At 40.2% G+C, this 16,522-nt stretch overlaps 1 protein-coding gene across 4 annotated transcripts in view; it reads right to left on the bottom strand.

Moving 5' to 3' along the window:
- The window catches only part of gria4b (glutamate receptor, ionotropic, AMPA 4b), an 89,842-nt gene that overhangs the window by 71,124 nt on the left and 2,196 nt on the right, over window positions 1-16,522 (bottom strand). For all 4 annotated transcript variants that reach the window (XR_009785295.1, XM_061752871.1, XM_061752873.1 and 1 more), the window contains exon 2: window positions 10,702-10,860. Coding sequence is in view for 3 of the 4 variants with exons in the window: in XM_061752871.1 (XP_061608855.1) it covers window positions 10,702-10,860 (159 nt within the window). In the remaining variant the exon portion in view is untranslated. The remainder of the gene's footprint in view (window positions 1-10,701; window positions 10,861-16,522) is intronic.

Genomic DNA, 16,522 nt, shown 5'->3' with positions numbered 1-16,522 from the left:
TGTATTATTCTGCCCCCCGGTGGGCGAGTTGTGCACACCAAAGGAGCAGCACAATGAATTGAATTGCAGCATGAAATCAAGCCACAACACTTGTGGAGTTAAGGCTTTAAATCAAAAAAAATCTTTATCTAATTCATTGTAAATAATAAAAATAACATCTTTCACCGCAGATGGTACTCTTTTTTTGTGTTCCACTGTATTTATATATAAAGCCACTTGTGTTCGACCAATGTTGTTTACCGAGTAATGATTCCCATATTAACATATTCCAGCGGGATGCTGGAATTTGTGTAAAAACCTCTCTCACGATTAACACAGAGTTTGGCATGACTTACTGTCCTAGTTTGGAAAGAGAAAATTTTTCAGAACACCCTCACATCCCCCCAAAATCGACTTTATTTTTGTTTGTTGCTTTAATTGACAAGCACGGTGGACGACTGGTTAGCACATCTGCCTCCCAGTTCTGAGGACCGGGGTTCAAATCCCGGCCCCGCCTGTGTGGAGTTTGCATGTTCTCCCCGTGCCTGCGTGGGTTTTCTTCGGGCACTCCAGTTTCCTCCCACATCCCAAAAACATGCATGGTAGGTGGATTGAAGACGTAAGTGTGAACGTGAGTGTGAATAGTTGTTTATATGTGCCCTGCGATTGGCTGGCGACCAGTTCAGGGTGTACCCCGCCTCTCGCCCGAAGATAGCTGGGATAGGCTTGTGAGGAGAAGTGGTACAGAAAATGCATGGATGGATGGATGGATGTTTTAATTGAGCGAAGGTGGTAGCTCCGTAGACGTCAGAGGCGGTTAAATAAATGTCATCCTCATCAAACATTCCGTGGCCCACCGCAGCCTCGCTCACACGTTTCATCTGTCGGGAGCGATTTAGTTGACCACAGCAAGTATTTTGGGTGTCACATGAAAACAATGATGCACAGTAAGTATCCAGTGGAACCTCCTTTGCAAACAACGTTTCCTTCAGGAAATAATGGACAGACATCATCCATTCTACATTCAAACTGGCGCCATAAAAAGACGTAATTACAATTATCTACAAAAAAATGTATTGGTGTTTTTTGTGGGGTAAGGTTGAAATGGATTAATGGAATCTCTATTCTGTTTTGGGATCACTGATGTCCCAAACAAGCAAAATGAGGGTAGAAATGCACTTGGGTGACGTGAAGCACGACTTGCGGGCCATCCTTTAGAATAAATGTCATAAAAAAACGGCAAAGGTGAAGAATAAGCATGGCCAAAAAAAAAAAAGCCAGAGAAAAAGCAAAACAAGCCGTTAGACTGTATGTTGACGAAATACAATATACATAATGGTGATGTCATCAAACTGCATCGGAAGGCTCAATAGTAAATTGTTGTTTAGTGCAAATTGCCTCCCCAGAGTTCTTTGTCAACCTGTGTGACCTAAACACACACACGCACACACACACGGATGCATACACACGCCTCAGGGGGCACTTACATAACCAGCGCACAGATGAGGAGGAGGAGGAGGGACGGGGATTGGTGGGAATGAGTTCAAGTTGAACGAGAAGAGTTTCATTTCAGGTTCTCTTCATCAGTCACCAAACAAAAAATGTTGCAAAAAATAATGAATACTGAAATGATGATCTCGTCGCAATTTACTCGCAAACAGACTTACTCAGTGTGAAATCTGGAACCGTTCACTTGAACACAAAGCTATTATTCTGTTTATGAACAGCAACAGGTGGATGCACAGGTTAATTGCACTTTCTGCCATGTAGTGGAAGAGCATTATATATTCTTCTTATTGTCACTATACGTCGCTAGGCACCCTGCTTGAAAACCATTGCTTGACATTGGGTTCTATTTGCTTGAAATAGTTAAAGACATGCAGGGATAACATAGTAATAGTAGTAGCAGTAGCAGTAGTGTAAGTAGTGTTAGTAGAAGTGGTAGTCAGAGAAGTCATAATAGCATTTAAAAAAAAAAAAATAAAAATAAAAAAAAAATATATATATATATATATATATATATTATTTTTTTTATTTATACAATAATAATAATAATAAATAAATACATACATAAAACTGAAAAACACTCCTCAAATTTTGTGAAATTTAAAATAAAATTTAAATAATAAAAACATTATTTTTGACAATAACATTGTTTACATTTTTGTGAGACCTTATTTAAAATAAAATGAAAAAACAAACCACAAACATTTTTTTTCTTTGTAATAATAATAATAATAATAATAATAATATGAAGAAGACGACGACTTTATATTTTTTAAACAAGTAATAAAAATTCTATAAGTATTAATAATAATTAATTGTACAATTTTGCGGCACGGTGTCCGACTGGTTAGAGCGTCAGCCTCACACTTCTGAGGACCCGGGTTCAATCCCCGGCCCCGCCTGTGTGGAGTTTGCATGTTCTCCCCGTGCCTGCGTGGGTTTTCTCCAGGCACTCCGGTTTCCTCCCACATCCCAAAAATATGCATTAATTGGAGACTCTAAAATTGCCCGTAGGTGTGAATGTGAGTGCGGATGGTTGTTTGTTTGTTTGTGCCCTGCGATTGGCTGGCAACCAGTTCAGGGTGTACCCTGCCCAATGACAGCTGGGATCGGCTCCAGCACAGCCCGCGACCCTAGTGAGGAGAAGCGGCTCAGAAAACGGATGGATGTATAATTTTTTAATAATAATTATTTGAAAATGTTTTTAATGATAAACAATAATATATTAAAATAAAAAGAGAATCCAATTTTGTGAGATATTTTACTGTATATTAATTACAATAAAATGAATGAAAATATATTTGTAATAATAATAACAATATAGCCATCCATTTTCCCGAATGCTCGTCCTAATAATAATGTTATTATTAGTATGTAAATTAATAATAATAATAATAATAATAATAAGAAGAAGAAGAAGACAACAACAACAACAACAAAACACTGCATTTAGAGATACAGTACATGCTTTTGTTGCATGGTGATGATATGTTGTGAGGACCACAGAGTCATTGTAACATAAAATGTCTTGTACTGGATCTGATTAGATCATGCGGGTGAAACTAATTTTACAGCGTTTGTTTTTAAAGTAGGGATCCAATTTGACTACATTACCATCAACATCGTTTGACCTGTGGGGACTCTTCCTTATTTAGCATATGACCTTAGCAAACAAACAAAAAAAAGCAGCATCGCTACAACATTCAGCACAGTAATGATGCCCCTTAAGGGAATAAAGTCGAATACTTCGGAAACCTATGAAATCGAACCCCTTAAAGCGCCTAAAATTTGGAGCTTTATTGTCATTATCACTATAGGTGTGACTATAAAAGCAAGACACCGACAGTGGATATAAAAAGTGTTCACACATCTGTTCAAATGCCAAGGGTTTAGTGATATAAAAAAAATTTGACTCGGATTTAACATTTAAATCCACCTATCCGCCTTATGTGACCTATAACCTCTATAACTGAATTGGGGGAAAAAAAGAAAAGAAAAAGCATACTCGAACAACGGAACTTAAAATGGTGGCAAGTGTGTGCTGAGTCCCACTTAACATGAGTTTCAATGTGATTGACATCCCATCATAAGAGGGTGTGCACACTTGTGCAAACACATTCTCTGACTCGTTTATTTTCACTTCCCCTCTCGAAAAGATATCAATTGTTCTTCTTTTTAATTGACAGGTTCTAGGTCATGTTAATAATGGAAAAAACTTTTAAATGATTTATCTTGGCCTTTATTTTCTTGTATCACAAAAACGTGGCATCTAAACAGGGGTGTGCAGACTTTTCATATCAACTGTATATTTAAGGCGGTACAGTATATTGCCATTATGCCCCTCCCTGCTTTCACACCATCTCCCTTTTAGCCTCGACATCCTCCGGTTTGCTCTTTGCTTCACCACATTAATCTCTCATTACCCCCTCCCCCATTTCCACGCAGTCCCTTCCTTTCTTTCACCAGCCATTTACCCGTACAAGCGGCAAAAGGGCCTTTATATATTTTCCCTGAAGAATCCTCAGACAAATGAGGAAAGAGTGTATGGGGAAGAGTCCTGTGAATGAAAGCCCGTGCAGGAGAGATAATAGACTTAAATAAGGCCAACACACGCACACACACACAATGTTTTGTCTTTCAAGGTAACACAAAGAAGCGTCGCCTATGCCGAACGAGCATTTATAAGAGCACAGGCGATGTGAGTCAGACGCTGCATATAAATGACTCCACGTGGATGAAATGTTTCGATGAAGGCGAGAGGCCATGTAGGAGGTCAAATTAACCCCGCCCCCAAGCTGGTTAAGTGAGATGAAAAAGACGCACGGTGGATGCTCATATTAATGGTGATTTTTTTCAATTGGTTAGACTCGATTCTTCTCTGTCTGTAATGACGACATTGTTGTAATTGTATCGTGGGACGTCCTCGGTAGTCCCTGTAAAGTGAAAATAAATGTCTTCTACTTTTGACATTCCACGGAGAAGATTGTCGTTAACAACCATGCCTGCTATGGAAAAAAAAGGCTCCAAAATCGTGAATCGTTCTCTCCCCTTTTAAACGCTGTGGGTGTGTCCTGCTGAATGCGCTGAAACCACAACCCGCTCGACTGTCAAATGCCAATCAAGTACCACTTCTACGACCGGGAAAAATGGATGCTACTTCGTCTAGCATCTTTCTTATGCCTACGGTACACACAACTACACGTTTGAACCACAAACATATATTCGCTGTAAAGCCTCCAGTGGCTGGTATATATCCTACCGAGTCGTCACGGGACTTTTCCATGCCGCGACAACAAGGCGCTCTAAAGCAGCCAGACCAGCGTAAAGCCCCTGTCTACACGTTGGCTTTCACGACGGACTTTGTCATTTTTTTGCTTACCTTCAGTAGGTCTTCTGCCTTTTCTCCGTAATATGCACGCACTCATGGCTGACAACAAAGCGCTCTAAGGCGGCCACGCCAGCCCGCGGCCCTGGTCCATACACTGGCTCTCAAGTTTGACTTTTTGTTTTTAATCCACCCTTTCTCACTATTCCACCATTCTCTGAGTGACGTGGGCAGACGCACAGCTAACAATGAGGCACTCTAAAGCGGCCTCGCCATCTGACGATCTGAAGGGAAGACGTTGACTATAATGGGGGAGGGGTGACTCACGCCAGGGCCCAAGTCACTGGGCCCCATTTTTGCCACGCCCCCCCCCCTCCCTCCCCCCAAAAATATTGGGAAAACTGAAATGGGGAAAAACAGTTTCACACTGTATCTCCACAAGGAAGTACATCGTTCTGAGTCTTCAAACGTTTTCAGCAATTATCTTCAAACACGAAGAATGTCAAGTCAAGGTAGCACTGTATAATGTAAAACGTACTTTATAAATGGCTTGTATATAAATAAATATTTTGGCTTCTCCCTATTGTAGAAAATGTGCCAAGCAGATGCTTAAATGCTTAAAAATCATTATGGCTAATAAGAGCAGCGAGGCAAGCTTGCTGACAGAGGCCCCCTTTTCCCACCTTACAGTGTGGGAAACACCGAACACCACAACAGGGCCACACCTCCCGCTCCGCCGTCATTTGCTCATTGTAATTATGCAGCAGAGTCTCAATTCATTTTATTGCTTTATTGCCTTTATTGTAATGCTACAATACTCATTTTATGGTACTTCTCTGTACAATGGAAATAGACCGTATATTGTGTATTCTCAACTCTAATAGGTGCCGTGATTTGGTTCGCATTTCCACTGCAGCTGTGTAGCTACCGGCGGATTAGCATAGCAGATAGCAAACATACGCCCTACCGTCCCTGCATTCCAAACACATCAGTGCCTCAGTGGATCAATGCTTTGGATGTGCGTCAGTGGTGGCTGACCTCCACTACTCCTCACTTAGCTGTAGTTACATGCTAGTCCTGGTTTAAATTTTAAAACTTACACCCGACATCTTTGCAGAAATACATAGACATACTGCATGCACAGTGAACCCCCACCTATTTGGAGTTGCTTATTCACAAATTCACCTACCTAGTGGCGTTTCTATGCTCATTCTGGAATACCAGAAGATGCCGCAAGATTTCATCGAAGCCCAGGTGAATAGGAATAAAGTAATTGGTGTCAATGTCTGTTGAACTGAGACAGCTCAATTGAGAGAGAAGTTTTGTAATGTCAGGGAGGAGCTTCGTTTAGTCTGGGCTGTTTTGCATTGCTGAGTGACTATTAAAAAGCTCAAGTTAACAAATGGCCTAAGGGTTCGTTATTGCTGAGCAATTGCTATTTTTGCACACTGTTTAAGCGTCAAATCAATTTATTTATTTTTAAGGGTAATGTCGTAGGACTATTTTGAAATGGTATTAAAAATTTGGGGGATCGTTGTGGTAAACATACAGTTTAAACTTTTAATATAGATAAAATATAGATAAAACATTTTTAGGGTGTCAATTGCTTGTAGTTTTTTCGGTCTCTAACCACCAGAAATAGTGTACTGCATTAAAATTGATATCAATTACCCATACAGTTAAATAAAACATTCATCAAGCCAGTGAACTGTGATTACATTTTAGCTTGTGTGAAACACATTTAACAGCATAACAAAATGGTGCTTCGCGACTACTAGCTACTTAAGAACTATATTATTTGACTTGTTTCACACAAAGATTTGTCACACTGGTGTTTATTGGCCACTAAAAGATCATTAGAGTCCATTTGTTTTATAAGAGCTTATTATCTCATTCTTCAATTAAACAGCACCATTAGACTGGAAGGTTGTCTTTGTTGCTTGCTATTTAGCCTCGAGTGGGGTTTGAATGTGATGATTTCAAGAGGGGGGACTAGAAAGTTCTTTCTAGTAGCTAGCTAGCTACAGTTTGAGTCGTTTGCGTTCAAGAAACGCAAATTGTACATTCCAATTCCTGTTTTTGTAGTAAATATCAGTTTTGAGCGACACATTTAGATTTGAATAGTAGTGAAGGATATAAAACATGAAATACATTGTCTCAAGAAGTAACTACAATGTTTGTGAGTAATGGAGGTACATGACCTGAACTTCCTATTACATGATATAGAATATCGAACTTGCACTTTTGTCTTTATTTGATCAATAAAACAGCTATTAAAAGTCAATTTAGTCTACTTTTTGGGTTATGTCATGACTCGGGACTAGTCAAAAGTTCTCTACTAGCTAGCTGGCTAGGGTTTGAAAGGGTTGCGTTCAAGGAACAACTGTAAATTCTAATTGTTCAACTATGGCCTAGGTATTAAGTGTTTTTGTAATAAAACATCACTTTTGACTATTGCCGTATTTAAAGTGCTTTAAAGCACTGTCTGAAGGACAGAAAAATTAAATAGATTGTCTACAGATGCAAAATTGTAATGTCCAAGAGTAACGGCGGTTCACCAACTCTCCATCCCTAGGCAAAGGCAGCGAATTATCAGGAACTTGTAAAAACACAATGATAGAGCAAAAAAAACAGGCAAGAAGCAGAAAAAATAAATTGTAAAATGAGTGTCGAAAGCAAGCGATGCGGTTCAATAGCACATCCCCCCCGCTGGCCCCTGAGCTATCACAGCCATTGATTGGCTCATGTAATTCTGCTCTGATTTGCCTCGTCCAATCAATGGGCCGCAGACCGGCTTCCTGTGAGTGCGCAGCCATTAGCGCCGTAGTGAACAATCACACCATTCCCTCGTCTTCCCGGGAATACATACAGTACATATAGGGTACAGTCTTTGTCCACCTGAGCGTTCGCTTCGGGACCCCCGCTGATCTCGAGCGTTTGGTCATTGAGAGGGGCTTAAAGCAATCGTTTCCAGTCTGGCAGCCCTCCCTCCATACTGCATGTTTCAAGGATGCTGTAACCTTGCAAGCACAAGGAAAAAGTCTGAGCCAGATTACTGGAATTAACAGTGACCTAGCAGAGGATATACTTTTTGGATAAAAGACCCCCTCTCAAGCAGATATTTGTTCTTTTATAGTCCACTCTATATTGCACATTCGTTGTAATTGACTGTGTTTCACTTCCATGTCTTGCTTGTACAGTATTATGCAAGCAGTCACTTTATTTTGGACTTGAGCCTGTTACATTTGGCGTTGATGCCGACTCCCACTCAGTTTGATGATGATTCTCCTTTATATATATATATATATATATATATATATATATATATATATATATATATATATATATATACATGTGTGTGCGTGTAAACGTGTAACTGTGTGTGTAAACTTGTAACTGTGACTTGTAAATTACATTATAAACACAATTCTATTTATTTATGTAATGTTTCATTTGTACATTTCTTAAAGGTATGTATGTATTAATTATGTATTTGTATTCTGTGTTTGATATGCACAATATTTACCATTATTCTTATATAACGTATGATGTTTCTGATGTGTTGAAAAAAATGTAATACATATTGTCCTTAAAAATATCAATATATTTAATAATATATAATGATAATATAATAATGATATTTTATAATATATAATAGGCGGTACTGGTTAGAGTGTCAGCCTCACAGTTCTGAGGACCCGGGTTCCATCCCCGGCCCCGCGTGTGTGGAGTTTGCATGTTCTCCCCGTGCCTGCGTGGGTTTTCTCCGGGCACTCCGGTTTCCTCCCACATCCCAAAAACATGCATTAATTGGAGACTCTAAATTGCCCGTAGGTGTGACTGTGCGTGCAAATGGTTGTTTGTTTCTATGTGCCCTCCGATTGGCTGGCAACCAGTTCAGGGTGTACCCCGCCTCCTGCCCGATGATAGCTGGGATAGGCTCCAGCACGCCCGCGACCCTAGTGAGGAGAAGCGGCTCAGAAGATGGATGGATGGATGGATGGATATAATATATAATGACTTGATAATATATTACCAATAAATGAATCAATCATCATCGTAATACGAAAGTGAACATATTCTGATTATTGTTTTATTATTATTATTTTTAAATACATCATTTGTAGATAAACAAACAAATAACATATTTATTTTCTATTTATTGAGTAATTATTTATGTATTTTAATTGAATTAATGAATTTCAATGTGTGTAATCATCATTTTATTTGATATAATTTAGGATAGAATTCTTCTGGGTTTATTTGCTCATCACCATTGGGAGGTTTCAATTTCTATTAATTTATGTAATTATTTATGCATTTATTTGTGTATTAATTTATTTTTTAATTGTGGTTATTTGGGTCATTTTCCACATTTTATAATTATGTGTCTATCTGCTCCCCTATAACTAAAACTGTAATTTAAGCGCAAGTTGAAAACATTAAACCATTTTTTAACATGTTTGTTTATGCAAAAATGAAAATGAATGAAAGAAAATCAGCAGGACAATTATTGAGTGGTGTCGCATTACCCATCTTTCCATTTTTATCAACCTGCTATTTTTAGGCTGAGAGGGGCAATATGATATTTTCTACCTCCTTTCTGAAAATCAGACATATCAAATAAATACGAGGGCCATCTTCTTATCTCATATTTGAAATCTGTCACAGACATGGGAGAAAGAAAAAAAAACCAACAACAACATAAAAGTCGCAACAAATAACACTTTCGATTGGCAAGCCAAGCTCACAGCACTTCATTCTCTGCTTAGTTTAGGTATCGATTTTTCTAACAGCGCATTACTCGGTGCGTAGCACAAGACATTGGCCCGTCGTGTTTTATGGCGTACGTAGGAACCTCGCAACCCCCCCCCCACACCTCCACCCCCATCCCCCCAATGCACATCTAGAGGGAAGGCGGTTGTTTTCCCCATAGAGCCTCACTAAAAAACACCACCAATTTCTATTAGAACATGTTTGTGTGGTTATTTGCACACATCACAAACACACACACACACACGCACACATTGCTTTTGACTGGCAGCCTTGAGATGCACCACTTAACATATGAGTCAACACAACACTGATGTTCCCTCGCATCACATCAGCTCCAGTCGGCCTCCTCATTTCAATTAATATTTACAATACATGCCCTTCCGTTCAGTTAAGAAAAAATAAATCCCTCAACTAGACTACAATAACACACAAACAGGAACACAAGATGATCTTGCATCATGTGGGGACGACGTCTTTAAAAGCGATTAGTATTACGGTAAACAAATGGGTTCAATAGTTAACCACTGAGCTCGTATGGACTCTGTTGCTAACCAAAACAGCAGCACCTACCAAAGTAGTGTATATGAAAAGCGTCTCAGATGAATTAAAACGGTGTATCTTTTTTAACTTCCCAGGGCAATAAAAAAGATTACCTTATGTCACGTCTTTAATGACGATTAGCGTGCCGATGAACACACTAGTTACATGGCTAACCGCTGAGCCCATTTTACTTTGTTGCGAACCAAAACAGCAGCATCTACCAAGGCTCAGATGAATTATAGTCTGAGGACTAAAGATGATTTACGTTACACACCGACCATGTCTTTAACGACACTTAGCATTCCGGTGGAGGCACAAGTTCGGTTTATTTTTATCAAGCAACATGACTTGTAATTGCATCACCTATGTGTAAAAAAAAAACAAAAAAACAATAGACAGTCACAAATAACACCAGATAATGTTGAGCTATTCTCTATTACCAGTACAAGTGATGAAATTATGATAAGCGACTATTATGATCTAATTAAAAGCTACTGTGTATCTTATGAAACACCTTATCAACATGGAGTTGATGCGGCACAAACAGGTCATAAAAGCACACGAGAACAACTTACAGGCGTTGGTGACGGCAAAGCTATTGGCCGTCTCAATGTTGTCCACATGAGGCACCAGGTTGAAGGGCGCTTCTGAGGCATTGGGGCTGGTGTTGTGCAGAAAGATGGCCAAGCGAAAGGCAGTGTACTCCTGATCCGTATTTCGGATGAACAAGCCGCCTGAAGGGGAAAAAAAGACATTGTCGGATAAGGGTCTTGGCAAAAGAAAAATGCAAGGGATAACTGTTTTGGGAACACCGCGGTCAGTCAGCTTATGTTTTTGATATGAAGACAGAAAGGCGAGCAATATTAATGAGTTGATTGGCTTTGGATCCCTCTGAGGAGCTCAATTAAATAAAGATCCCATAATGGGAGTCCACCACTACAGAAAACCATGGATCCTGACAACTCCAACATATGGAAACTGGAACTTTCAGATCCTAAACCAAGATATACACGGCTTCATGAAACCAAGTTTCTGCCAGACTCCGCCACTGTAAATCATGGAACCAACCCACTATATCAAATGGGACTAATTATCAAAATAACAGGAACATTAACTGCTTAACCATGTGAGACTTCTGACTTCCACCCTAGTCCAGGAAATCCAAACCTCTGGACCATCTTAAACGAGTGACACTAATCATAAGATCATAAAACCAAGGTTAGTCTTTACCAAAAGTAATTTGTAACTACTCCATCGTATCTCATGGACCCAAACAGCTTGACCAAAAGGGACTATTTCATCAAAATACTAGGAAAACTAACTCCTTAACCATAAGAGACTATTATTGTTCCATCTTTGACTAGGAATATGAATCCTTTGAAGAAAATGGACTTGTCCTTGTTCATCTTAAACTAGGGGCCCTATATGAAAGACACAACGGGGTTGTTAAACCTCAACTGCCCTGCAAAAAGCGACTTACAAAACCACTTAAACCAGGAATCCTATCTGTTTGCACTAAAAGGACCTGTGACTATTCAGTCCTAAACCATGGACTCTACTTTCCACACCTGTCAGTATTTAAGATTATTCCATACAAAACCAGGAATCGTAATACAAGAACTTCTGGGACTTGTGACTATTTAATCTTAAACCAGGGGCCAGAATTGTGAGACCCAATGCATCAACAAGGACAAGATGAATGCTTCTGTCAAATGTGCTGAACCATCCACAGGATACCCTCACATTCCACTTAAAGTTTGCGCCCGAGATGTCAAAATTCATACAATATATGCCGAGGTACTGCATTTCCATCTAGAACATAAGGGACCACCACCACAATTCTATCTGAAACCTGGAAAACTAACTCTTTGATCCTGCGGAACCTGTGATTATTCTATCTTAAACCAGAAATTGTAACCCGGCTGGACCATACGGGCATTCTAAGTCTCTTCTACCTTAACCTCAAATACCAGACACAAAGACACTTGTGACTATTTTCTCAAAAATCAGGAATCCTAAGAACACAATCGCAAGAACTTGAGGTACTTGTGACTATCCATCCATCCATTTTCTGAGCCGCTTCTCCTCACCAGGGTCGCGGGCGTGCTGGAGCCTATCCCAGCTGTCATCGGGCAGGAGGCGGGGTACACCCTGAACTGGTTGCCAGCCAATCGCAGGGCACATAGAAACTAACAACCATTCGCACTCACAGTCATGCCTACGGGCAATTTAGAGTCTCCAATTAATGCATGTTTTTGGGATGTGGGAGGAAACCGGAGTGCCCGGAGAAAACCCACGCAGGCACAGGGAGAACATGCAAACTCCACACAGGCGGGGACGGGGATTGAACCCCGCACCTCAGAACTGTGAGGCTGACGCTCTAACCAGTCGGCCACCGTGCCGCCTAACTTGTGACTATTCCATCTTAAATTAGGGACCCGAATTGCTAGACCCCATGGGACTTATTCCATCTACAGCAAAACCAAAATCCCTAATTGCTAGCCCTTTCAAGACTGGGGACAACTTTGTTTTTTAAAGTACTAACTAAACTGCTTTACCCTGTGATATCTGTGACTATTAACTCATAAACCAGAAAACCTAGCCACAAGACCGTAAGTAACTGTAAGAATTCTATCAGAAATCAGGAACTCTAACTGCTGGACCCTGATACCATTCCATCCCAAACCACAAATCCTAACCACTTAAGCATATGGGACCTGTAACGATGTCATCTAACTGAAAGAATCCTAACTGCTAGACCATGTGGGGCTTTATTTGTCCTTGTTAAACACAGCATGTATTAACTTGTCTACCATTCAGCAGTATGTTCAGGATCTAATTCATGTTAGCAGGTAAACACACGTGTACAGCACGAAAGACAAATTGGAGCTGGGCCAATGGGAATGTCCTTCGATTCCCAGCTTCTGTTTATTCATCGACTGTTTCCCACTAACACGATGGCGTCTTTGGGTTGGAAAGTCAGGGGATCACCAGAACACCAGAGGGTACATATGAACATCTGTGCCACATGTCATAGCAATCTATCCGATCCTGTGTTGGCCATTCAGCGAGGATGATGAACGTCAAACCGCCGGCGGAACCCACGGGGGAATATCAGGGGATCACCGAAGTCATGAGCCAATGCTTCAACAGGGGAAAGAGGAATGGTTCTGTAAAATGTGCCAATCCATCAACAAGATACCGGAAATTCCACTTAATGTTTGTGCCCGAGATGTCAAAATTTGTACACATCTCGAGATATTGAATTTTTCATATAGAACCGGACAACGCTAACGAGAGACGAGATGTGATTAGCATAGCTTGGTAATAGCAGTATGGTCGGCTACTGCTGACCTCAATATTCGCACTTTATAGAAAAAACAAATAGTCATACAAATGTTTGTCAAACTACGAGCTTAGCATAAGATTTGAATATTGGTTCCTCTCGGCCTCCTTGACATTACAACCTAATTCATGTACAAAGCTCCTCATTATGGATGTTCATGCTCGTGCAAATGTCAAAGGTATTTTAGGTTGGAAGCTGTTTGTTTCACATTACAAAAGCATGCCTTTGGGCTATATTTTTGTGTGAGCAAATGTCCTTTAAAGCGAAATGTCAGTGTGTATTTTGTATTTTTATTTTTTTTCACGGCTGAACTCCTCGAAGCTGAATTTGTTACCAAAATGCCTGCAGTCTGCGTTAATTCCTAACTAGAGAACAAACCAACCAGTCAGGACTGGTAAGAATGGGTTGCGAGTGAAAGAAAGATTTAAAAAAAACAATTGGGGGGGGGGGGGAGAGTCACTGATGGTGTAGTGGTACACTTGCCTGACTTTGGTGCGGGCAGCGAGTGTTCAGTTCCCACTCAGTGACGGTGTGAATATATGTGCCCTGCGACTGACTGGCGACCAGTTCAGGGTATAGTCTGCCTTTTGCCCGAAGTCAGCTGGGATAGGCTCCAGCGCCCTGTGACTCTAACCAGCATAAGATGTGTTAAAAATGGATGGATGGAATTGTGGGGAAAACTGCCTTAACTGTGCTTTATTGATGACCACCAACTTTAATGGCATAAAGTTTAATCATCATAAACGGGATCTATATCTAATCTATTTTTTTATGTTGAATCGAAGGATACCTGAGGGCTTTTGTGGATATGATGGATCTATTTCCTGTTAGGGATGTTCGCATTTTTCCTCCACCCTTCCTCATTCCATCCAGTGCAATGCATGCTGGGACAGCCAGCAAACCCATGCTGGTCCTTACAAAAGGATGTAAAATTGAAGAGAACTGTGCCTGTATTCTAAAACAGCGTGACTAAAATTCTACAACAAAGACTAAACCAGTAAATGTAAAAAGATGATAAAATATCAATATCGCAATGTACCATGTGTTTATCAGTGCAGTATTGAAAGACAGAAATAGCATATTGTAAAATGGGGAAAAGTGTGGTTCACATAAGTAGTTGTTGGTTGTGTTGTTAAACGATCATTAAAAATGTAATTGGACTATATTTTTGATGGTACAATTACATAAGAAAAGTACATTTTTGTATTCATTGTTTAATTTCTCTATTGCTACAGATGGTTGCTGGTTTTCTTCCGATGTAAAGAATATCGGCCAATTTTGGTGTTGTGATAATACTATTAAATGCCAAGCAAAATACTCTGACAATATCGTTTCGTTAGTTTTTGTTCATGAATCGAAATTCTGTCGTTTTGGATGTTTGTTTACAGCAGCAACAAACATAACGCAAAGATTTTTGTCATGAAAGTTTCTCAAATCTACATAACCAAGCAATTGCAGCATTTGTGTTAATAAATATACGGTTAAAGTCGCACGACTTAAAAAACATTCAAATCTAAACCTACAAAAAAAGCAGTAGATGCGCATGTGTGTAATGTATTGTCCTTTTCAAAGTGTATTTCTTGGTTTTCCTTGCCTCTGTTGCCAAGTGCTTGGTCGTGCGGCAGTCAGTTGGTTGTCGTTAATGCATGTTGAGCGTGCATTACTAGTATTGTCCTTCCACTGCAAGGAAACCAATGTGTATTGATGGTGGCCGGATGTTGTTAACGTTGCTGCCGCCATCTGTTGGTGGGGATCTGAAGCGCACTTGTATCTCAGATTTTTGCTCGTATCCCAAGACATAAAAAAATAAATCAGCCAAGCAAGGGCTCGTATCTCGAAAAACTTGTATGTCAAGTTACTCATATCTCAAGCCAGCATTTCATGTACACATATCCGAACAGATGATCCAGAAAAAGTTGCCCCAATTGTGCGGAAATAACCCCGCAAGAATCAAACACTGGGCAGTGACAACACACAATGAAATAATATATCAAAATAATACAATTATTAAACGTTACATAAGCATTTAGTTGGTATGGGCTGCCTCCATCTGACCCCCACAGATTCAAAGGAGGGTAACCTCCACATTTCTGCTCTCTCAGGATCCGGTATATGCGAAACCTACTTCTGCATTTGGCAAAACAGGTCTAAGCACTTCCTCCTGGGTGGGGTGAAAGGTGAAGAGGGCCGTGAAAAAGCAACAAAAGGGACTTTAAACGTCTACAATGTCTCTTTTTCTCACACATAATGTCCCCACAGAGCCACCAAAAATGACAAAAGTCAATGTTTAGGCTTTGTTCGTGTTTGCATATCATATTTTTATAAATAAATTATGTATTTAACTTTAATCCGAATACACCAACCATAAAGAAGACACATTTTCAGCTTCAACCGCTTCAAACAATCATGTAATCAAACCGTAGTCATGCTTGTTAGCGTAGCAAACACAAGAAGTCAGCTTTTCCGTTTTCCAGATTTGATCACGTGATGTTCCGCATACAGCAGATTGTGTCACTTGAACAATGCAGTGAAAAGAAACGCTACAAAGACTGGTGATAAAAAAAAAATACAAATAATGATCCACAATAGGCAGTACTAGGGGAGATGCCATGACATTGCTACCATTAGTAGCAATGCTACATAAGCCCGGAATGGTAGTGGATCCATCCACCCGGCTACTTTAACTTCCACTAACAGCACAATGGCACATCGCCGCCGGTCCAGCAGCGCGCTTTCATAACGGAATCCGACCTCTGAACTCCCTGGGGGTACGATAGCGTATCACATAATATAAAGAGACAAGCACAATCATTGGAACAGCCTGTCATTTCACATCAGAAGGGAGAGTGCGCAGTGTGCAGATGTCAACGCCATAAAATAAAAATCCATCTGTCCATCCATTTTCTATAGCACTTGTCCTCTTCTCGGGTCGTGGGCGAGCGAGAGCCTATCCCAGCTGACTTTGGGTGAGAGAGGCGATGTACACCCTGAACTGGTTCCCAGCCAATCACCAAGGCACATATAAATAAACAATCATTGAGAATTCAATC

Source organism: Phyllopteryx taeniolatus, chromosome 17 (genome assembly GCF_024500385.1).
Source record: "Phyllopteryx taeniolatus isolate TA_2022b chromosome 17, UOR_Ptae_1.2, whole genome shotgun sequence".
Lineage (NCBI taxonomy): Eukaryota > Metazoa > Chordata > Actinopteri > Syngnathiformes > Syngnathidae > Phyllopteryx > Phyllopteryx taeniolatus.
The sequence above is the reverse complement of the archived record's forward strand: the minus strand, read 5'-3'. Positions and strand labels throughout refer to the sequence as shown.